The 23054-nt window shown below is 41.1% G+C and overlaps 1 protein-coding gene across 3 annotated transcripts in view; it reads left to right on the plus strand.

The window, feature by feature from the left end:
- LOC100697510 (TOX high mobility group box family member 2) overlaps window positions 1-21544 on the plus strand; it is an 81082-nt gene extending 59538 nt beyond the window's left edge. For 2 of the 3 annotated variants that reach the window (XM_005478254.4, XM_005478255.4), the window contains 5 exons: window positions 13820-14050; window positions 16304-16384; window positions 18192-18590; window positions 19290-19429; window positions 20342-21544. In XM_005478254.4, the coding sequence (XP_005478311.1) occupies window positions 13820-14050; window positions 16304-16384; window positions 18192-18590; window positions 19290-19429; window positions 20342-20387 (897 nt within the window). In that variant the 3' untranslated portion in view covers window positions 20388-21544. The remainder of the gene's footprint in view (window positions 1-13819; window positions 14051-16303; window positions 16385-18191; window positions 18591-19289; window positions 19430-20341) is intronic. The other variant, XM_003444796.5, reaches the window with a different exon arrangement.
- The last annotated feature ends 1510 nt before the right edge of the window (window positions 21545-23054 follow it).

The raw sequence follows: 23054 nt of genomic DNA on the forward strand, positions 1-23054 counted from the left end.
TTGTATTGACAAAAGCCTTACAATAAACTCACAAAATTGAAGGAGATAACTGGGAAAACGCTAATCATTCAACAGCCTTCTTTCACCACCGCCGCCGAAGCAAATAAAAAGTCGACAGCATTACCTTAAGGATACGCTTCTCTTCAGTAACAGCTATCCTTCACTGCACATTTAAAACCTCCTACAAGTACAAGCTCAGCTGGAGCAACAGATACGCTTCATCTCGAGGGATGTTGTTGCTGTTTTTTGTACAACATTTAGCCTAAGGCTAAAGCTCTATAAACTTCTCGCTGCTTTGGGATTCTCTTTTTCAGCTCACATCGATCCTACAGCAAACAGAGTTAAATCATTACAGGATTGAGAGCAGTGGATTGACCATCACCGCGCTGCATGGGCACATACAGTAATTTTGCATCAGTTTGTCCTTGTAGCTGTAGTCTGTATTAATAATCTTGAGCTTTCTGACCGCGCGGAAGTCATTTCTCTTCCAAAGCCCTGTTTTTTTTTTTCCTTTAGTCAGACAAATTTCTTTTTTCCATCTAATTGTGATTCCACAGGCAGCTGAACTATTACAGTAGCTGGTGAATCAAAGAGATGTGTAGTGGATGGGGGGAACAAAAAAAATCTGTCAAATAGATGCATTGAATGTTTCAGATTTCAGAGCTTGTGCATGTGACACACTGATGTATGTTTTTGTTTTGTTTTGGGGTTTTTTTTTCCATTTTTATTTTCATCTGTCAAATCCAGCACTTAGTTGAAATCCAGAAGTTGATCCTTTCTGCTGCGGTTGCGTGTTGTTCATCATAGCAGTTCTCAACTGCCAGTTTTGACCCATTTCTTAGACTTAAAATTACACCTTTTACAGGAACTCCAACAAGAAGCAGCATCAACACTGCTGTTATAAAAGACAGAGCTGTCTATCAGCGAAGCTCCTACATTCTCAAAACTCCTCCTCACACCGCTGACCTAGTCTGTCAGCTTCTCTGAACCGAGCCAAGTCTTGGATGACTGGATACTGTGAAATGTAACATGCTGTCGTGCGAATGCTCATTGCTGAGGGAGAATCCCTGTCTCATCCTCAGCTGCCAGCATTTCTGCCATCCCGGCACTTGGTGAAGAGGTGGCACCCAGGGGTCTCGTGTTCAACAAGCGCCCTGATCATTCAGGTCTGGCTGATGGCACAGTGGTGCAGGGGGAGAAGGAGGGGCTGGGGAGGCGGGGGGGTTGCAGGCAAGGTCAGTCTCTTTAAAAAATAAAAATAAAAAAATAAAAGCAAGAGGGACCCTCGCTGGGAGGCGGTAATGAGAGGTCGAGGAGGAGTTTGCACAGCGGCCCCAACGTGGAGCCTTGAGGGGGGGCCACTGTGTTTAAATATTCAAACAGAGCATGAGGCCCTGTCTCATTACCAGTGTAATGAGGCCAGTTACAGAGCAGGAAAACCCCTGCCACCCAAAAAAACCCCCCAAAAAACAGTGGCCAATTTCACAAGTTTCTTACACACATCCAGCCACATGACTCCAGCCAGGAATTGTGTAGAGCTTTGATAAATATGTGGTTCTAGTTTAATATCTCTGGCACAGCGATGTGTGACTAACAGGCCAGTTTTAACCCTCTGCTGACAGGTTGATGTTGATATCACGGACAAGTTGTCAGTCGGAGTTGTTCTGGTTGGTTGGTTGCTTGGTTTTTGGTGACTTGTGCATAGAAAACTACAGCAAGTTCAGCATTCACGTTCATATGCACCAATCTTGAAGGAACATAAGCACTAATTTAAAGTTGCATTGCATCCAATAAAAGGTCTTACTTGAATGCAGTTGAAGGTATCTTCACATGATAAGTAGATCGTGTTTGCACCCTGCTACTATTTGTGCAGCATGTGGGTGCTCAGTATATAGGTGTGTGTTGACCATGTGCGTGTATATATAGATATATGTGCGTGTGTCTTTGTTTGCCTTTGTTTCCAGAAACATTAAAAAAGTAAGCTAAGGTTAGGTTGGCTTGGCTTAATTTGATTTTGTTTAATCTGGAGAAAGAAATTTACTTGCACCGCTTGGCATTTGCGACAAGGATGGCTGCGGAAAAGGCCACGACTGTTTTAAGGCAGTGACATAAAAACCGTATTGACAGCTGTGGTTATCGAGAGCGCGTGGATGTAAGATGAACCGATCGAGATATCGAAGACATCAAAGTGAGTTAATCTACTGTGCACACGGTCATGTTTGAGACATTTGAGATATTCAGAGATGGTGAGTTTACAGAATGTGTTCATAGCAGAATCTGTTTGTTGAGTACTTAGGGTGAAGTGCAAGGTGTCAGTCTTTCCTTTGTCTGTTATTTAAGTAGATTTATCTAAAATATTTTCTCAGTATTTGGAGTTGGGTTTGACATGACATGCTCAGTGAAGCTGGATTTTTTTTTCCTTTTAAATCGAAACAGCCATCTTTTTTTTTTCCACCGTAGGTTTTTTAAGACATATCTCATATGACCCGCTTGCTCTGCTGCCTTTCACTGGAATAGATATGACATCTTGGTGACGTTCCCAGATAAATCACTTTTGGAACAGTAGAAATATTTTCTGTTGCGGCTTTCTATTTCACCAAAAAAAAAAAAAAAAATGAGAGAGGAAAAAAGAGAGAAAAAAAGACAGATGCCCTTCAGTGCTACACGCCACAACAGGGGTGAACAATGTGTCTTGTAGCTGTCAAAAGAAATGACGGCAAGATAATTGGTGGGGCATTCCCGTTTCGTTTAAACCGAGACAAGTAGGCTTCAAAATAGAATCGGGCTTTTTAAAAAAGTAAAGCTTTGTTTTGCGCTGCTCATTATGCAGGGTTCAAAATGGAGTAATGAAGACGGGCATTAACGGATTGAGCTTTAAAAACAAATGCACATTCATCGGGGCTCATGAATATTCATGCCGCTAATTCAAATAACCTTAGGCAACTGTTACAACTAATGAATATTTAAAACAGCTTGGTCACAGAGATTTGAACACTGCATTATATCTGACTTTCTAGGATCATCGTGTACAAGAGTAAACAATTAGTAATGGCTAAAACAGATTTCGGCGGTGATGAAAATACGTCTGGGAAACAGTGTCCCGTGTTGTCACATTAGTTACAGGCCGTTGGCACTCCGAAGGCGAGCGCGATGCCATGCGACGGTGTGAAAAATTGTAAATAATCATAATAATTGCTGAAATGATTCGTTGATTAATCGGGGAGCGTAATCAACAAATTATTAAGTGGAGCAATTATGAAATCGTAATCAGTTATCACGCAAAAATGCTGCAAATGTGAGATTGTGTTGATTTTCACCTGTTGTGCTTGGGAATCGAATAGGTTCGATGTATTAATCGGTCAACGATCCAGTCTAAAGAGAAAAAAAAGTGATATATTTATTTAAATGTGTATCATAAAGAGAGAAAAGTCTGTGTTTTGGGGGGTTTAATCATCATAAAATAAATAAAAATGATCATAAACCTTTTGAGCTTGCTCAGTCAGGAAGGTAGAGTTAGCAGAGCGCGGGGAAAAAAGCTGCACCTGGCACAGTGGGGCCCTCGGGCGACCCGAGGGTTGACTAAACATGTTTATGTTTACCGCCTGGCGCCCTTACATGTTGCAAGTCAGAGAATCCCATGCTGGCCACTTAAAAGAGGGCCTTCCTATGAGGGGATCAGTGTGGTGACTCGTCCTCTCCGCCACCACCGCGACGCTAATTAGGCCCACCGCAAAGCCAGCCTGTGGGGATAATGTCCCATTATTAGAGTCATTTGTTTCAATTAACCGCTCTGTGATTCTACAATAGCACTGCGCAGCCCAGCGCAAAGAAGCCATTACTCTCGCCCAGGGAACCAATGAGGTCTGGGACGAGAGTGTTTGTAAGAAGGTTACGGATACCTGCCGCTGCCAGCAGTCGCGCTGTCGTGCGCCGCATTTAGCCCGGTCTCTGATGAGTTGTTTGAGCCCTGGGAGAGTGGAAAAAACTCCTTATTCATATCTTTTTCTAGAGCTTTTAAACACTGTTACTGACTATGCTGCTTCTGAAAACGTGTGATTTTTGCTTCTGTGCATTTGACTGAGAACTGATTGAAGATTTGTTGAAGGATTGTTGACTTAAGCATAAACCGCTGAAAACTATAGGCTGTTCACGTACCCCCTTTACAAGCTGAGAGCTTTGTGGTTGACTGAATTACTATTCTGCTACTGTATACTTATGGTCCTCAAGTCATTTTTAGACTGCAATCAAGTTACTTTCAGAACACGAGGCTCTCTTTTTCTTTCCATTTCATGCATTACTCTTGTTAGTCTTGTTACTTTTGTAAATTCAAAGACTGCGTTTGTGCATTTTAATTCCACCAGTGGACAAAGAAGGCAGATTGCTTTGATAATTCCCCACTGCTCTAAATGGGAATTGTGAAATGACAATTAGTCTGGTGCCTTTGCGGCCACCAAAAAGCAAACCCTTGATAAAAGCTGTTTGTGCACTTGTACGGTGCCTGTTGTTGGTCACAGCTGGAGGCCACCACTTACAGGGTGCAAAGAGAGATTATGAGAGAGATTATGACTGTGATTTCTGGCTGGTGTAAGAGGCACAACTTTGAGAAAGTCTGTTTGTATAAATGGCTTTGATAACCATCCAAGTGATTCTTCAAGCAGCTAAACCAGGTGAATTATGTCTACAAGAATTAACTCATTCCTTGTAACATCACTCTTTTCTTGTCATTTGCATAAGATATTTTCTTTTAATCAGCCAGACGCTTTTCTGAAACAAACACCTAGGTGTTTTTGTGCATTTAACAGCACAAGTACAAAGACACTTATCAACGCCAAATGCTTCCAAATGCAATGTTTTAGAGCACTTTTCGGTCCTTTCAGCTCTAGATAATGGAAACTTCGATTGATACCAAGAGGTTGCTGCCCTGTGATGCCTCTGTTGCCAGGCTCTCTCATTGGCTTTCTCCCCCCGCTGCGCAGATGTTTACAAAGAGACATCACCAGCTCACATTAAAGGGTTCAAGTTGTCCCCTCAGGCTGTTGCTATGGAAATAACCCTGCTACGGTCGCTCATTCATGTTTGATTAATTGTTTTTTCCTTTCTGTGCTGTTGCCTCTACAAAGACCTCATCATGGGAACATATCATCTCGAAAACAAACAATAGGAAAAGATGAATATGTTCAAATCTGCTCTATTTGGACTTGCAGATACACTCTCTTCCTGCTTTGACATTTTGTGGATGTGGTGATAAAAGTCGAGCAGCTGCATTAGCATTGTATTAACACTGATAAAGCCTCGCTTGTGAAGCCACGCAATCATACAGATATATTTTTTATTTCGTTCCCCAGACTTACCTGGACAGAAGATAAGCTTTTTTTTCTTTTGCCTTTTTCTCCTCTTAAATTGCACTGTGTAGCGCTGAGCTACAGCAACCCACTGGGGCCAATTAGGATGCCAGCAGAGCCAGGAAGTGCATAGCAGATGCTTTTGCCACTATTTATTAAAATCCAATCTGCGGGGGCCCCTCCAACAGCTCGTTAAACTACCGTTAATCTAATTAGCTCTCACTTGCCACTGTTTTCACCACATTACCAAATACAAGGGCCTCGACTTTGCAATTTAGGCTGATTAAGTAGGTCCAGTGCTGTTAGGCAGAGCTTGTAGGGAGGAGCTCCTCAGAGCTGTCAGTCATTCTCCCGAGTCAGATAAATCATGCAGCTTAGTTCAGCAATGGCTTTGGATTTAAAGTATCAACAATAGGAATGTTAGTTGAAATCAAATCCACATTGCAGCCCAAAACTGTAGAAATACTCCATCATAATGACCCTGTGTATTTGTAATGGCATGGTACCAAAACTGGATACAAATTCCATAATGGCTTCTTTATGTATATATAGATATATGTATATATCTATATATCAGGTCTATACGATTCTGCTAACATCCTTTCATGTCTTCTAGATCAAGATCACGAATGTGCACTTCCGGTTCATTATTGTTTAGGCCAGGCTGTATTTTTTATTTGATGAGTGCTTCTCTCTGGACGAGTGCCTGGTTCCACTCAGAGATCTTTGCAGCGGCTTTGACATGCAGTCCTGCTCATTGCTTACAGATGGGCAGTCTGACATGGAGCTGTAATTGCTTCCAGATGAGGAGGGCACTGCATATATTTTAAGACATATTTTAACCTATCAAGTCTTCATCCTGAGCTGGATGTGAATACAGAGAAACCAGGCTAACACGGCGTTTGGTAGCATAAGATAAGAGGAATTTGTGTTCACCTGTATCCAAAGTTGACTATGACATGTTGCGTATCATTCAACCTGTGTGGAAAAAAAAAAAATGTTTAGCGATCATCTGGAATTTTGGATGCCAGTCCTGGTATTTACAGTCACTTTTAATTTAAAGAGGACTGAAGCGTTCAGATGTGTTTACATTCTCATGTTGCCTGCCAGCATTTTCTGAGGCAACAGGCCTGACTGCATCACGTACAGGTGCACTTTCAAATGCTAGCTGAAAATGATATCTAAATAATGACTAAGAGCATGTTATAAACTTTAAAAAAAACAGCAAAATTACAGAAACTTAACAAAGACTTGCTTATGTTTTACGTACGTTTTACACAATTGCTGTTACAGATGTTTGGCACAATAGATTTTTGTACTTCTACAGCACCTATAAGAGCTCATTTTTGTCTTATTGCCCTGAGTTCCAGCTTGTGGTGAAGATTACAGGAAAAGAAATTATATATAGCATCTTGAAATCGCATTATTCTCACTGCTGGTGCTTTAACTGTGACTATTTATCTATTTATTAACCCAGAAAGGCTTAAGTGTCTGCAACAACCACACTAAGCTGTGCTGCTCTTCACTGAGCTGCTGTGAAGAGGTCCGCGTTTGTTTTGCTGAAAGATGTATTCCACTGTAGTGCAATCTAAATATATTATTGAATTTCCTTCATTGTTTATTAAATTTAAGGCGGTGGTTATTAACAGTGGATCCTACGAGCACTTGTGTGTAATAGTGGTCGGTCATGGTAATGAACTCAATGAGAATTATCTACACATTCTACTCCCATCAGGTCTGTGAATCATATTTCAGGTGTTTTCCAAAACAAACAATCAAAAAAAACAAAAACACACATTTCCTACACAAAACCAAAAGCCAGACATTCAAGGTTAGCCAATAAAGAGCCAGATAGCAGTTGGTGAGGAGCCAAACTGAGAGGAAAACAAGGAAATGTTGGATTCAGATTCATCAGGTGGACATTAGAGCAACACCAGTAATGAAAAATGTTGCTGCGCCACATTTCCTGTAAGTGTGAAAGAGGAAAGCGTTTTTGCTTCAGACTCGCTGTGTTTACAGCTTGTGTCCGCTGCCCCCATGTGATCAAAAAAAAGAAAAAAAAAATAGTTAGTGCAGGTTGGGTTTAATCTGCTATTACTCTGCAATCACCACTTTGAACAACAGTCACAGACAGGTTACGCAAATTGCATCTGCAATCGCTTCATCATTTGCTCCTTCCCTGTGTATCAAAAACGCAGCAGTTGATTGTGAAATGAAAAGTGAATTGGGGATTGCAGCCATTTATATGTCATCATTCTGCATCATCACTGAGAAGTGTGGAGCGTAAGTGTTGGAGAACCTTTAAAATGCGACAGAAAGTAGTGCGCACATCAGGGATGTCGCATTTCTTTCCATTGTGGGAATTTGCGATGCAGATAGGTGAAGAAACAGTTTACATTCAGATTTCCAGTAAATAGCCACATCCGCAGATTCACTTCATCCGGCACTTCTTGCCTCTTTCAAAGTGTACTTTATTCTGGAGATAACATTAAGGTGCTAATCTGTATCGGGAAAACAGTGTTAGATGATTTGTTATTGAGACGTCGGCTTGTTAAATCTGCTTTTACAGTCCTCGGCCAAAGCTTATTTCACTACCAGGTTTCGATTGATGTTCTTAAACTGCAGATTTAAAAACCCTCCCATAGTCTGTTGCTCATTCTCCGGGCCACTGCACACTCACTGCAAAAAAAAGCATGTAAAAATAAGGTTTTATCTTCTTCTTCTTTTTTTTGAGCTACTGTGTAGATCAAACTGTGTAACACACTCAAAACCAAGTGTGTGTGTGCATCTATGAAACAAGGTGTGTAGATTTTGGAAGTGGATGGCATTCATTTTGATTTAGCGTTGTGCCCAGTATTTGCTTTTGTGTAACAGTCATCATTGTAAGGAGAAAGGATATGCATCACCTTAGAGTAGTTCCTGTTTGTTTTTATGGCCTTTCAAAGCTGATACATTATGCAGCACTCTCCACTTTGCTGTTCACTGTATATGATAATGACTATGATAAGAAGACTGTGATTGGAGAAAGACTTTTATACACTCTCATGCTATTATCGGATTTTATTGTCTAATTTTCATGTGTCTTAAGCTTTGTCAGTCACCGCGCGTGCACACAATCCTCGTTGCGAGTCCTCTTCTTTCTGTATCTTTCCACTCCTGTTTTCTTTAGATCGACTCTTCTTTTTTTTGCATCTCACTTTCTTCACTCTTCCCCAAATCCACCTCCACCCCCTCTCTCTCTCTCTCTCTGTCTCTCTCTCTCTCTTTGCTGTTTTGATAGTGACGCAGTTACCAGGCTGTCAATTCTAATCTTGTCTTGCCAGTGCAGTGCTGTCCATTCAGAATTACAGCTACCCCTCCTTTTCTTATCTCTCTCTCTTCACCTACCACCCCTTCCATCTCTCTCTCTCTCTCTCTCTCCATCACTATCTCGCTCGCTCTCAGACAACAGAAATGCTGATGGGATGAGCAAGCTAAGGCTGACTCTATAGTTCAATCTTTTCCTGGTAAACTAGAAAGCTGTGTTGGAAATAAATTTAGACTCTGCTGCTGTGTACAGGACACGATGGTCTTTACCTACGACATCCGTGTGCTGTTTCTGGTCGACCTCCTAATTGCAGTCTTTAAAAGCTTTTTTTTTTTTTGTTAGCATCAGTGTACGTCTGCTCTGTGAATGTGCATTGTGTCCTCTTGCATGGAGAAAATTGGCAGGCAATTACTTAACTTTAGAAAATGTTATTAAATGCACTCATCAGCCAATCTGTTAGGTACACGCTGCAGGTTGAACTTCCCTTTGCCTTCAGAGCTACCTTTATTCCTTATCCCAAGGATGCTCTGTTGGATTGAAATCTGGTGACTGTGGTGGCCTCTTGAAGGCAGTGAATTCACTCTCATGTTCAACAAACCAGTTTTGTGACATTGTCCATTATCCTGCTGGAAGCAGCCATCAGATGGGTACACTGTGGTCATAAAGGGAAGAACATAGTCAGCAACAATACTTGACAGTGACATTTAGGTGATGCTCATTTGATTTTAAGAGGCCCAGAGCATGCTGAGACAATATCCCCAACACCACCACCACCACCATACTGAACTGTTGATACAAGGCAGAAATCAAGACTCGTCAGACCAAGCGATGTCTTCCAATCTGCTGTCCAGGTTTGGTCTCGTCTGCTTCAAGATTCACTGTGTTGTGCTTTCAGAGATTTTGCATACCTTGGTTGCAAAGAGTGGTTGTTTTGAATTACTGTTGTTTTCCTATCAGCTTGAAGCAGTCTGGCCGTTCTCCTCTGACCTCTGACATCAACGAGGCATTTTCGCCCACCGGATATTTTTTTGGACTATTTACCGTGAACGTTAGAGATGGTTGTGTGGGAAAATCCCAGTAGATCAACAGTTTCTGAAATACTTAAATAAACCTGTCTGGCCTGGCCTGTCTGTAATGTGAATGCCTGATTTTATATGTAAATGCCAAAGACATCATGGTAAATTGTTACAGGTGGATTTGCTTTGGTACTTTTTTCCACAGTTTGTTATTTACTTTTGAAATTTATCCTTTTTTTTACTGACTTTAATTTAGGTACTAATCTCATCAGGCTACATGATCCTTGACAGTTTTATTCCTGGTACATTTTTATGTAAAACATGTGAGTGATTTACTTTTTGCAGTGAATTTAACTGTTGTGGCTGCACTGAATCCATCCAGCACTGTAAATGTGAATACTTATTAAACAAGGAGGCCTGTGTTTAAACTAAAGTTACAGCTCCAGATTATGAGGGGTTGAGTTTTCCCTCGAATTTCCCGTTGTGTTTCAAAATGATAAAAAATTAAAATAATGGCTAAATAAACTGGTAAATAACATGGTATCATATGTTAAGCTAGCTTTAGCACAATAACAGTGATGCAAGACAAGAAACAAATATCAGTCAGGTTCAAATCTGTCTGTTGTGAGCATATAATAAAAAGAGTTTCAAGTTTTGACATTTTGCATGGAGACAAGTCCATCTCGCAAGAGCGCAAGATACCAGTCTTTGCAGTAACAGTATCAGAAAATAGACCAGAATGCACTGGAGCCACGAGATGTTGCATTATGAATAAGGGATGTGACTGTCTCTTTTTCTCAACTGACAACAACAGCTGTCATAATCATTACTGTTCACTGCACCTGCACGAGAGAACGCGGCAAAATAAGCTTGATATTGTGTAGTTGGCTGTGTGGTGGGTAAGTGTTTATCCAGCGTCAATAGTTTGTAAGGCCAGTAAGTGATGAATATGGCTGTGATCACTTTTTTCACTTTCTCATTTGAAAGATATTTAGTTTTACAGAAGGCTGTGTCGGTTAATGCTCTACCAGAGAATGGTCTTCTTAAATATAAAGTCAAAGCTGTGGAGTTTTCTCTTAATAGGTGTTCAGAAGTGTGAGAAACCAGGCAGAGCGCATTAAAACAAAAAGATTATTTAGCAGGCAAAATCACAGGCCAGTGGGCCTAGTTTAATATTCTAATACAAAGTGTTTCTCTGTGGTACTTTGTTAAGGAAGAAAAAAGATCCAATGTTAAATTGCCTTTTTTGCAGAGAAGTTTACATTAAGTTGGGTTTTTTTTAATACATATATATTTATATATAAAGGTAATCTCATAAATGAAGGAAACCACTTTCACAATTAGATTTAGATGAAACATGCTGAAGAAAGATGAGAACAAATTAATCATCTGAGGGGGGGATTTTTTTTCCTGCTTATTTTTCTGGGAGAAAATTATTAATACTGTGCAGAGTGAGCAGTTTCCACTTACTGTTGTCTCTTTAGAAGTATGTGAGCCATCTTTATTAATCTTTCAGAGTCACTGTCAGCTTTTTACTGTATATACTTGAGCTGAGAACATGAATCTCCGATTATAAGACGTGGAAATAAAGAAAGAAATGAAAGAATACGCCCTTTATTCTCCTGGTTGATTGCATTCTGCTGTGGGCTGTTGTGTGTCATCATTCTTTCCTCTGTATGAATACATGTGAATTTTCCTGGCGATTATTTAGCCTTCTTCTTCTTTTTTTTCTGTTTTGTCATTCCATTAGCTCTACCTTCAGTTTATTCTATTTTCACTTCAAAGGTTTGGGTGGAACAGATGTCGTTTCAAATGCCTGTCTTCTGCCTCATTGCCTAAAAGTGAGGGATGATTATTTTTTAATGAAACCGCACACACTCGCACGAAAAAAAAAAAAGAATATTACCTGTAAGCTGTGAAATAGACAAGCAATACTTTCACATCATCCTGAATGGGGAACATTCATTCATTTCACACCACAAAGGCCATTTTGAAGTTTTCCTTAGCTGCCAAATGTGCTCCTGGACCTTGAATTTTGATTAGTTAATTTCATGCTGTGTGGAATACAGTGTGTTGTTTGGCAAATGCCTCGCTAAAAACAATGCAGTTTTCAAAGGCAGTCGTTTCTTGTTTTCCAATCGACGGCGAAAGGGGAAAACACGGCCTTTGCTTAATCTAGTGATAAGTATGCATTGGATGGAAATGAACGTCTTTAAATGTCCTAAAGTTGCTGTTTGATACTCACGCAGGGACAAATCTTTTTTCACGGTTTGCACCCCCACTGAGCTTTACCACTGAAACCCCTGGATGAGTAGATTATGAAAGCAAACATTCAAAGGTGGTTAGAATTTTTTTTAAAAAGCAACATGATGAAACAGGAACTTGGCCTTGGAGATGATGTGCGTTCGCCAAAATAGAGAAGAATTCGCTGTCACTTCCCTCAGAGCTCTTAACAACGTTTGAGTAACTCGCCGTAACCCCACAACCGCAGAGAGTGCACATAAACATCCTTCATTTGACTTAATACCAATGTATATCATCATATATTCCGCATGTCATTATTTCTATGATATGGATGGAAATTAGATTGTTTTTTTCTGCCTTTATAGCAACCAGGAAATCAGGTTAACTGATGTTCCACTGCTACTAATGGCAACATCAAGCCATCACTTTTTCTTCACCGTCTCTCTCTCCCTCTCCCTCCTGGCTCCCTCTCCCTTCTCCGTTCATCTCCGTAAAGAAGGCAATTTCCATATAGAATCACATCCAGCATCAGGTGACCTGGATTTGACTCCCAGTCAAAGCCCTGCATGGAAAATGAGAATGTATTCATGTGTATTGGATCAAGTACATCACACAGATGTGAACAGTTTTGCCTCCTGAAAATGTCGAGAGATTGCAGTGTATTATTGTTGACAAACTGAGTGTGTGGAAAATTCCCTCTCTGCTGGTTTCCTGAAAACATGCCATTATTTCTGGTATACTTGAAAGAAGCATTTTTTAAAAAGGAGGAAAAAAGGAAAATATTAAATATCTATTAATTCTGCAGCCATTAATTTAAGCAACTAGTGACATTTTGCAAACTTACTGGGAAATGTCCCTATAACCCAAACCTGCTTAAATAAAACTCCCAAACCTGGAACTAAGATTACTGTATTTATCACATAGCTGCATTTAAATCTAAAAGCCTAAAGGCACCAAAAAACAAGGCAAGAGGTCAAGTTCAGTGACTCTAGTGGAGGTGAAGTTGTCTGCCTTCCTCCACCTGTCAGTCAAAGTGGACACACCCTGAACTTTACACCTTAACGTTTACAAGGTTGAGTGGAACTGTAAATCCTCCCACTCAGCTAATTAGCTATAGAGACTAAAACCATCTTTTTACAGCTGTTTACCCCTCAGAGGTAAAAAGCTGATGTGGTGTTGTCGTCACACTATTAGGTAGGCTGGCATCCGGGTTGCCAGACAGGCCAAAGGCTCGACTTAATAGTTCAAGAAGGAAGTCACATGGGATTTTCACATTTATATCAATAGGTATCACTGGCAGTATTTTATTTATGCTGAAAAGTAAATAACACAGGAATCTAACCAGCCATTTTCTTTCATGTATCCAATTTGGGGTCATTTTAGCTGTCATAGGGTGAAAAGGAGGGTACACCCTGAGCAGGTCACCAGTCAGGTGCAGGGTTAACACAAAGAGACGCTCATATTCACAGCTATGGCCAATCTAGAATTGTTCATTAGCCTAACCCACGTCTACCTGGAGAGAAGACATGCAAACCCCACACAGAAAGGCCCCAGCTGGTCGGTGCATCCAAATCCAGGACCATGCTGTGAGGCAACAGTGCTGCTAACCACCTGACTGTGCTGCCCACAAGAATCTGTGTAGATCAGTTTGGGCACTAAAAGTACCGCTGTTTTTGGCACATGTTTTGGTTGCTACTGAAATTCAGTGTAACTTTCTCTAAAACTGTACAAAATTGTATGTTGTGCATAACCTACATATACTGTACATGATGCCCTGGAAAAACTCGAGTATCTTGTCCAACCAATGCATCAGGCACATAAAACGTCTTTCTGCGGTAGCTGATATTATGAAGTGATTTATGACGGTTTCCTTGTCTCTCTTTCTCCCCATCCATTTCTTCTGTCTTCAGATAAGCAGTGAGAAGCGACCCTCAGCAGAAATGATGAAGCCCAAACCCAAACCTCAAAAGAAGAAGAAGAAGAAGGACCCCAACGAGCCACAGAAACCCGTGTCCGCATACGCGCTCTTCTTCAGAGATACCCAAGCAGCCATCAAGGGCCAAAACCCGAATGCTACCTTCGGGGACGTGTCCAAGATCGTGGCCTCCATGTGGGACAGCCTAGGCGAAGAACAGAAGCAGGTAAAAAACTATTTTGTGTAGGTGCGGAAGGTTTAAAACAACATGCTGTGCAAAAGTCTAGGCACCAAAATGAGCTTTCCAGATGGGAGCACGCACAGTGTGCAATGACGCAAACACGCGTACACATTTTGATTGCGGTCGCTCCAGTAGATGGCGCGTGTGCTGCGGCAGAGGCGGGCAGCCTTTCGTTGGCATTATCTGCCGTGTAATTACCAGAACATTGCTGTGAGATACAGCTCACCTTAATGAGCTAGTTCTTCTCTTTCCAAAGATAATCCATCCGTTTATCCCCACTCCCCTGACTCTCATTAAAATGATTTTCTTTCTAAATTTAATTCTACCAAAGGGAAGGAAACGGAGGGAGGGGGAGTGTTCTCTGCAACAATAGCCATAAAACAGTCTGAGACTAACAAAGTAGGACATTTTATAGGCAGGAAATGGTCAGTATGGGAAAAATATAAACATGCCTGGGGAGATTTAAAGAGTCTAGGACTGATAATGTTATGCAGGAGGTAAATACACACATACTCACGCGCTCGCGCACCCCTGCAAAAGCAAGCAATCACATGTGAATGCAGCTCTGCTGTTAACTATCTAAGGCATCTATCTTAGCAGTGTAGTGTCCATAGAAAGTGAAAACAGCTTTTCCAGAAATAAAACAGAAAAAGTGAAAATCGTCTTTGCCAGAAAAAAAAAAAAAACTCCCACAAAGCGCTAGGCCAAGGTAGTGTCCCGTTTCCTCTGTCCCACCAGCCTCCACAATATGTATCTTCATTGGCCCTCTGACAAGCTGGAATGTGTGAAGTTCTCATTTCCACTCTCTTTATTTATATCTCTCGCCTTCTATTTTGATCCTGCCTAGAATACAGAATTAGTGAGCTCCCTCCACTATCGACTCATCCTTGGATTGAGCTGAAGGGCATCTTGGCTATCCAGGAGGAGCAATCTATTGTTTTTTTTTCTCTATTCGACATGATCTCTAGTTTCAGTTCAGCAGTAATAGGTGGGAAATAATACTGATGACAGATATAGACGGCCATCACTTTAGTCTTTGTGGGTTTTCACCTGCAAGAGAAAGCGCAGTTGTTAGCTGTTAATTAATTAGGCTGTTTCATGGGATGAACAAAGTGTAATTTTAAGAGAGGATGTAAAAGAGTTCAGACAGGGCTCTGCGAAGCTCCTGTATAGCTTCTAGACTAGCTTAGTGCTTTACCGGTGCACATCAATCACATAAAAAGATTTCAAGTTCCTGCATTGTGGCTTGTTTTCAGAAAACTTTTAAGATTATTTAAGTTTCAGGTCCTTTGCTAAATGAATAGACGTGCTTGTGGAAAAACATTTAGAAAACTATCATTTTGATATCAGCAAATGTGTTCATACCGGCTCCAGTACTGCAACAACAGTACAGTATATAAACGCATTTTTTTCCTACTAAGAAGGATTTTTCTCTATCTTTTCTTTTTGTTTTGCATAATAGACATAATTTTGCCTCATTTTGCCTCATAGCCCTTATAGTTAATAGCACCATTTTCCATCATGCTGTTGCATCCTACACAGACACTCATCATTACATATATATATATATATATATATATATATATATATACCTATATATGCTGGCAGAAAATACCTGTGCAACAGCACACACGCGGAAGTCCATGTGCGCTCACAAACTCACATTCTTCATGCAAACACACTTCAGTCCGTCGGAAAACACAGCAGCAGGGAGTTGCATGACATCAGAGGCTTGTACATCCCTCTGACAATATGAAAGGCAGTTTCAAACAAAACTCACATCGTAATGTGCCAAATGACAACAACCATTCTGGTTTATCACTAATGTACTGATAGTGTTATTGTGGAGCTAAAGGGACAGAGAGAGAGAAGTTCCAGTTCATTTCTCTAGGTGGATTGGAATGGAAATGATGTGTCGCTACAATAGAGAGAGACACATTGAGATGAGGGAGTATTAGCGCCGTGATGAGGAAATAGAGGTGTTCTGTACCATTGGCTCTGATGGAAAGGGAAACATTAAGCATCTTTTTATGTGTATGTGTGTGTATGTTTGTGTGTGCGTGCATGTTCATGTGCGCAGGATGTGTTTAAGAGAGTGTTAGAGTAGCCTTAAAAAAAAAGTCGTGTGTGTGTGTGTTTATTGACAGATGTGCGTGTCTGTGTGTGTCTGCACGTTTATGAGCGAGTCAAACTCTGCTCTCACCTGAAGCCTCTTGTTTTGATTTTATTTCTTCACAGGGGTACAAGAGGAAAACCGAGGCGGCTAAGAAAGAGTACCTGAAAGCCTTGGCTGCGTACCGAGCCAGTCTGGTTTCCAAGGTAACGCTTATGACACACAGGCCCTGGCTAAGACTGATGATGGATTGGATGTAAAATAGTTGCTAATGGGCTGGGAGGACCTTCTTTCGCATGAGCTAGTGGTGGTGGAGAAGAGTGTGGTTGGGGGGGGGCATCTGATGCTAAAAGTGCAGGCCATATTTGGAACAATACTTGATTTCCATAGGGTGCACAGTGGGGGTAGGGGTTTGTAGTTGGTATGGTGATATAGGGTGAAGGGTTGGGGGAGGGGTCGGCCAGTCAAAGCAGACACCCATAATGGCCATAATGTGTATGCGGCTTAGAGAGGACAATATAATTACACTCTTATGTGCTATGTGGGCTATCAGATACTCTGCACTGTATGTATCTTTGGAAATAAGCAATCATTAATTTACCTCTGTCCTGCATTAGCTCCTCCTCTCGTCATCTAGAGCTGGAAGCACATCCAAATCAACAGAGGCAATCGTGGGCTTTGCTGCTATTCCCACCTCTGACACTTTCCCGCTAATTCAGATCTATGACATCCTTTTTGCCCCGTGAATGATGCCGGTTTGTATAAACCAGCAATGCAGCACAGGGAATAAAGAAAGGCAAGGAGGAGGGCTGCGAATTGCATTGTTTAGTGCCGTCTTGTATTAACAACACACAATGTAGTGTGGTGAAGATTCCTTTTGTCATTCCATTTGTTCTGCAGGCAAACAGTCTCATTTCTCTGCCCGGGGTCCTGCATATATGTATGTGTGTGTGCGCACGTGTGTGTGTGGGTGTGTATGTGTGGGTGTGTGTCCCTCTCCTTTTCCCATCTATCTGTCAAGGTGTGTATTGATCATTACCTCGGCCCCTTGCTCTATTCATACAAATGGGCTCCATTACCTTCTAATCAACACTGATGGCTGGAGATGAGCAATCTGACAGCTCATCACAGGAGCCTGGAGAGGGTGGGGTGAAGATAGAGGTGGGGTGTTTTACGGGTGTTGCACCTGCTCAGAGTGGTACTGTCCAGCCTGAGAAAGGTCAAATTCGGAGGGTTTTTTTGGTGAAGTTTAAGGTTTTTTTGTTTTTAATCTGTACAATCTTTGCCCATCTGTCAGCTCCTCTACATGAGTGTAGAGGTGACAACTGTCACATGCTTAAAAGAAAAATCCAGCAGGGGTTTATTCTCATATTTTGCGCAGTATGAATATTGATATAGATTATATTTTACGCACAGCCTGCAGCCTTGTAGAGATTTAGTAAACAAAGCCTCAGTCAATAAAGAAAGTAATTTGTGCAAGGGTGCAAGCTTTCCCAAAAAAATTCAGCAGTAAATGTAACGCTTTAGGAGATAGCCTGTTTAGGTTAATTAGATGAAAAAGCCTTTATTACATACCTACATGCTTAATAAGAAAGCTAGCTCAGCTTTGCATAAATACTGTATCAGGGGAAACAGCTGCATGGATCTGTTGATTTTTCTCATCGAAATCTTAGAAAGAAAGCAAAGAAGCAAAGATCTCAAACTATTGCTTTAAAAAATAATTCTCTGTGAGTCCAACAAAAATGTATGATGGAAAATAGCAGGATATCCCTGTGGCTGTGATAGGAAACAGATACGACCTGGTTTGCTTGCTGGCACTTTCCTGTAGCATAACAATGCATGCAGTTTAAAAAAAATAAAACCCATTCAACAATACAGAGCATGACGAAAAAAAGAAGTTTCTCTTTAAAAGGAATGAGGGAGACGTGTTAGTATCAGATGAATATTGGCTGATGGGTGCAGTGTCATTAATGGGGCCTTTCTTGTCTTAATATCATGTATTTTCATCCACAGACATACAATGACCCTGAACCAAAAAGTGCCCAGCAGACCAGCCAGTCCTCCCACATGATGCCCCCCAAGCAGCCCCTGTACAGCGTGCCCCCTCAGCCCTCCTCACCGTACCTGGGCCCGCCGGGCTCCTTTCCCCTGTCAGACCTCCAGAGCTACGGCGGGCCACCCCGCCACACACTGGCGCAGACCCTCGGCCAGTCCCAGATGCTCCCACCCAGCATGAGTGCCTCTCCCCCAGCACCCTTCCAAATCAGCCCACCTCTGCATCCGCACGCTCAGCTCTCCCTGCATCAGAGCTCCCTGCTCAACCAGCCAATCCGAATGCAGCAGTCGCAACCAATCATCTCGCACCAAATGGGGCTCCAGGCATCTCTGCATTCCCCTCCTCTCAGCCAACAGGTTGGTCTAGCTGTTATTAAAATCCACCATGCATGCTTCTTCTGCAGATGATCAACAACACACATGCTAACAGACATCATGAGCTACTTTCAGCTACTCAATTGTTTACACCGGGTCGCCACTCAAGTAGCTCTGCATGTGTTTCATTTGGCAGATATTTTCCACCAGATGCCCTTTCCATATATAACCCCACAGAGATTTGTGTCTCCTCTAGACTCACTTCACATACAAATATACAAATATCATCACCTTTATTTACTTCCTAATTATCTTCCATAGATATTCAGCGTCTAATGCTTTTCCTGTTGTGATTTAATATAAAATCAACAACAGTTACTCATCGGTTACTGCTGTTTTCTAAAGAGGAAAAACTTCCAGTAAAGCCTCGCTCTCTAATAAAGAGTTCTCAATTCCTCTTTTAACGCATAAAAGACCCATTTAGTGGCAATCAAACTGTTTTCTCCTTTCCCTCTGAGTCCATAATGTTTCCATTCCAGCAGCAGGGTGTCTTGCCAAACTAAGAAGGGTGATTTCGTCAATGCAATGGGGCCAAATGTGAATGCGTAGCAACTCATATAGACCAGTGGCAACATTTAGCCTTATACAGTATCATGGCTCAGCAAACTCTGATGGCTGGCCATCATAAAGCTGAAGTCGTGTAACATCCTGTGCTCATCTCGCCTCTCCTGCTATCTGCAGGGTTTCTCCCATATTCAAGCTGATTACCAGAACAGTGTTGGGGGCTCACAGTCTCCCGGGGCCCCCAATCCAGTGCACGGCCAGAACCCCGACTGGGATAGCGAGTACTGCAACAGGGACTGCGGACCCAACCATTGCAGGTGAGCTCTTCGCACCGCTTACAATATTATGCTGTTAGCGATATTAGTTCTTTCCTTACGGGGATTACAGAGTCAGACACACACACACAAAAAGCTCTGTCCCTCTGTGAGTGCAATCCAAGACATTTGATTGTTGAGAATACTAAGCAGCTGTCTGACAGTTACTCATTTTCCAAATGAGTTACTCTAAACCACTTCACTTTCACACTCAGAGACTCAGACAGTATTAATCATAAACTGCAATTTCCCTGCTAAAGCAAAGCATCTCCTTGAAATTGAAATGAGTAATGCAGCAGTAGAACAATGCTATTACCAAGCTTGGAAAAAAGTGTGACATCCAATTAAGTTTCCCCGTGTTTCGCTCGGCACACGTTGCCTTATTGAATCAAGATATCCGAGCGGGCACGAGAAGAATGTTTTGTCTCACACCTGAAACGCTGCGTCGCTACTTTGAGAGGCAGCTGAGCTGGAAGTCGGCGCCTCCTGTATTTAGAGCTGATTCATCTGGGTGTCAAACGGGATCACGCCTAGGTCAAATCATGTTTGACAGTCTTTGAAGTAATATTGGGTGTTTGCTTAAACCTTTACTCTCAGTGTCAAGTCATTGTAGTTTGTAGTTTTGGAGGGAGCTAAGTTGTCTCCAGTATGTCAGTAGAGATAACTGGAGAACAGACTTTGTGTTTGACATTTCAAGTAACAAGTGATCTTCAAATTTTGGCTTCACGCTTATTGATGTGCGCGCTTCATCGTCAGCTTTTATGTTTGTTCTGAAGCCGCGCTCTAATGCCAGTCCCTCCGTGACAAACGTTTAACAATCCTGCAGCGTTTTCCCAGTGAAATATAGGATAAACACCCCCGTATTCACACGTATAGCCAGCCATACATTAACGCTGTTTTTCTTTCTTTCCTCAGCAGCAGCGGCATGGGAGCTCGAGACAAGCCTCTCTACCTCACTTGAAGTTGAAAGACCTCCAAATGTCAGACTCCAGGGAGCTTTCTAACATAACAACAACATCATCGATGTATCTGCTTCTACACCATTTATTTTTTCTCTTTCTCTCTCTCGTTTTTTTTTTTTTTTCTTTTCTGATGGATTTCGAAAATCCCAAAGACTGCTACAGTAACTTCACCTATTTGCCAAGCACTTAGATCGGCCAGAAGCCCGAGGCACTTCTCTTGCTTTTTTTTTTTCCTTATCAGTGAACTTTCCATTTTTTGAGGGGGCAGCGAGTTTTAAGCTCATGCCAACATACTGGAAATGAAGACCAAAAAAAAAAAAGAAAAGAAAAAGAAAGAAAAAAACATCTTCTCATTTTGTCTAGATTTTTTTTTTTAAAGATGATTCCACTCCTTTTTGCTCCATTACTCTGTTTGCCATGGACTGCCCTTGTTTTGGGGAGTTAAAATGCTCAAAGCATACTCCAAGTAGGGTCTTGGATAGAAAAGCTAATGCAGGAAAATAGAATATAGTCACCTCATCGGGGTGGATGTTCTTCGGGACAGACTGAAACACCCGAAGTGAGTGAAAGCAAAGCGACATTTAAAATGAAGGTATAGTCACAAACGCATTTGTAAATCATCCTTGCCCTCAGTAGAGGACTTCATCCTTTCCTTTATTTATCACAGCGTGATTGTAAATATCACCAAAATGGATTCCTCTTATGTGTGTATTTAGCTGCAGTCCCTTGCCTTTTTCTTTTTTCTTTTTTTTTTTCAAATTGTTCTTTTTCTGTGCAGGCGGATTCAGTGAGGGAATACACACACTAAAACTCGTGTTGAAACTGTGTTCACCAGTCTCATATCTCTCCAAAATAAAGAGGGAAATGCAAAGACTGCAAAATGCTCAATTTCCTCCACAGCTGGCAGAGCTCCGGTAGAGAGCGTCGCACTCTCTTCACATGGCCTCAGGACGCTGCAGAACTGTAGAGGTCAAAGATTGAAACCTCTCCTTTTAGCTCCTCTTACTTACTAGGTCAGTAAAGACCACACCCTCCTCCCCTACACCTGTGACCCCGCCCAGCCACCCCTTAGTCCCAGCACCACTTGTACAGGTGAATAACAAAAAAAAAAAAAAAAAAGTTGCTAAATGTGAAATGTTACTAAAGGTTAAAAAAAGAAAAAAAAACATAACAGTGGGTTTTAAAGTTTTTGACTAGTTTTATTAGGTGTTTTAGAATTGTGTTGAACTCATCTTTATCTTTTTTTCTGTAAAGAAAAATAATTCTTTAAGATTTTCTTTTTTTTCACTGTAGCAGGATTTTGTTTCAGAGGATCGCTCGTCAGGACAGATATTTTAATTTTGTGTATAAACCTGCCAAACATACTTTTAAAGTTTTAAAGCCAGTGATGAGAGAACCCATTATGTTTTTGTTGAATATCATATGGTCATTCTATTTAATTTGGTTGCAGGTTCCACATCTATTTATAAATGAAATGAAGTAACATTTTGGCTTATTTTCATCAGGGTGCATTATTATCATTATTATTATTATTAATATTATTATTATTATTATTATTATTAATGATCAAACTACATGATTATTAGAATAATATTTTTTCAAAAACTGCTGTTGGTGCTAATGTACCAGCATTAGATTCTTTTTTCTTTTCTTTTTTTGTGTCACAATTACTTCTTTTCGTTTTCTTTTGTCTGTAATAAAATGTTTAAAGTGAAAAACAAAAGAAAAAAAAGTGTGCGTCTCTGCTTATTTTTGACTCCATGGCTGTCACTCACATTATTAAGTCTTAACAGATTCATTAGTGTTTTTGATGAGCTCTGCCTGATCGCTGCAGCAGCCTGTAAACGCAACTTTGCATTCCCCCTGCATGTGTCTGGGGTTAATTAGGAGAATTACCTTTGATGTAGCAGGAGTTGATGTAGCTGCTGTCACGTGGCTCATTAGGTGAAAAGTTAAGGCTTGATAGTGTAACTTCATTTAACGTGCTTTTAACCTTTTCACTGTTTCTATTTTTTTATTCCCCACCCCAGAAAATCCAGACTAGATCAATATAAAACACCAAGCAACATTTTTTTTTCTGCCCCCTGGCCATGTTTTTTTTGCTAAAAGGTGCCATGATGAAACTCAGAGTTGATGCAGCAGTACACGGCCTTTCAGAGAACTACCTGAGAAGAAGAAGAAGAACAAAATCTGCCTTTTAGTTATGAATTTCACAGTTGGATTAAAGGTAAAATAGAAATGGAATCTATCAGCCTTTCGCATCAGCGCTTTCTCTACCCTTTCTACTCCCCCTCTCCCTCTCTCTTTTGCCCTCTTGCTCTCTGTTTCCATTATGGTGTTGGCGCAGTGCCCCCTAGAGCCGATTCACAAAACTATAACCTCCCAGTTTGTTAGTTCCCCTAAAGCGGGTGTGTGTATCATAACGCCCGGGGGCCAGAATGGGCCTGTCAGAGACTCCAATCGAGTCTCTGACAGAAAAAAATGTTTACAAGCTTATAGTTTCATAAGTTTTATGGCTTTTTCTGCTGGTAAAGCGCTCCCCCATGACAAGTCAGAGTAAACAAGTAATAGATATACAATGAAATAACAGAGTTCCTGTTTTTTTCACAAGCTGCTATAGAAATGTTTGGTTTTTACGGTAGGTTTACTGGAAAAATCATATTTAA

Source organism: Oreochromis niloticus, linkage group LG20 (genome assembly GCF_001858045.2).
Source record: "Oreochromis niloticus isolate F11D_XX linkage group LG20, O_niloticus_UMD_NMBU, whole genome shotgun sequence".
NCBI lineage: Eukaryota > Metazoa > Chordata > Actinopteri > Cichliformes > Cichlidae > Oreochromis > Oreochromis niloticus.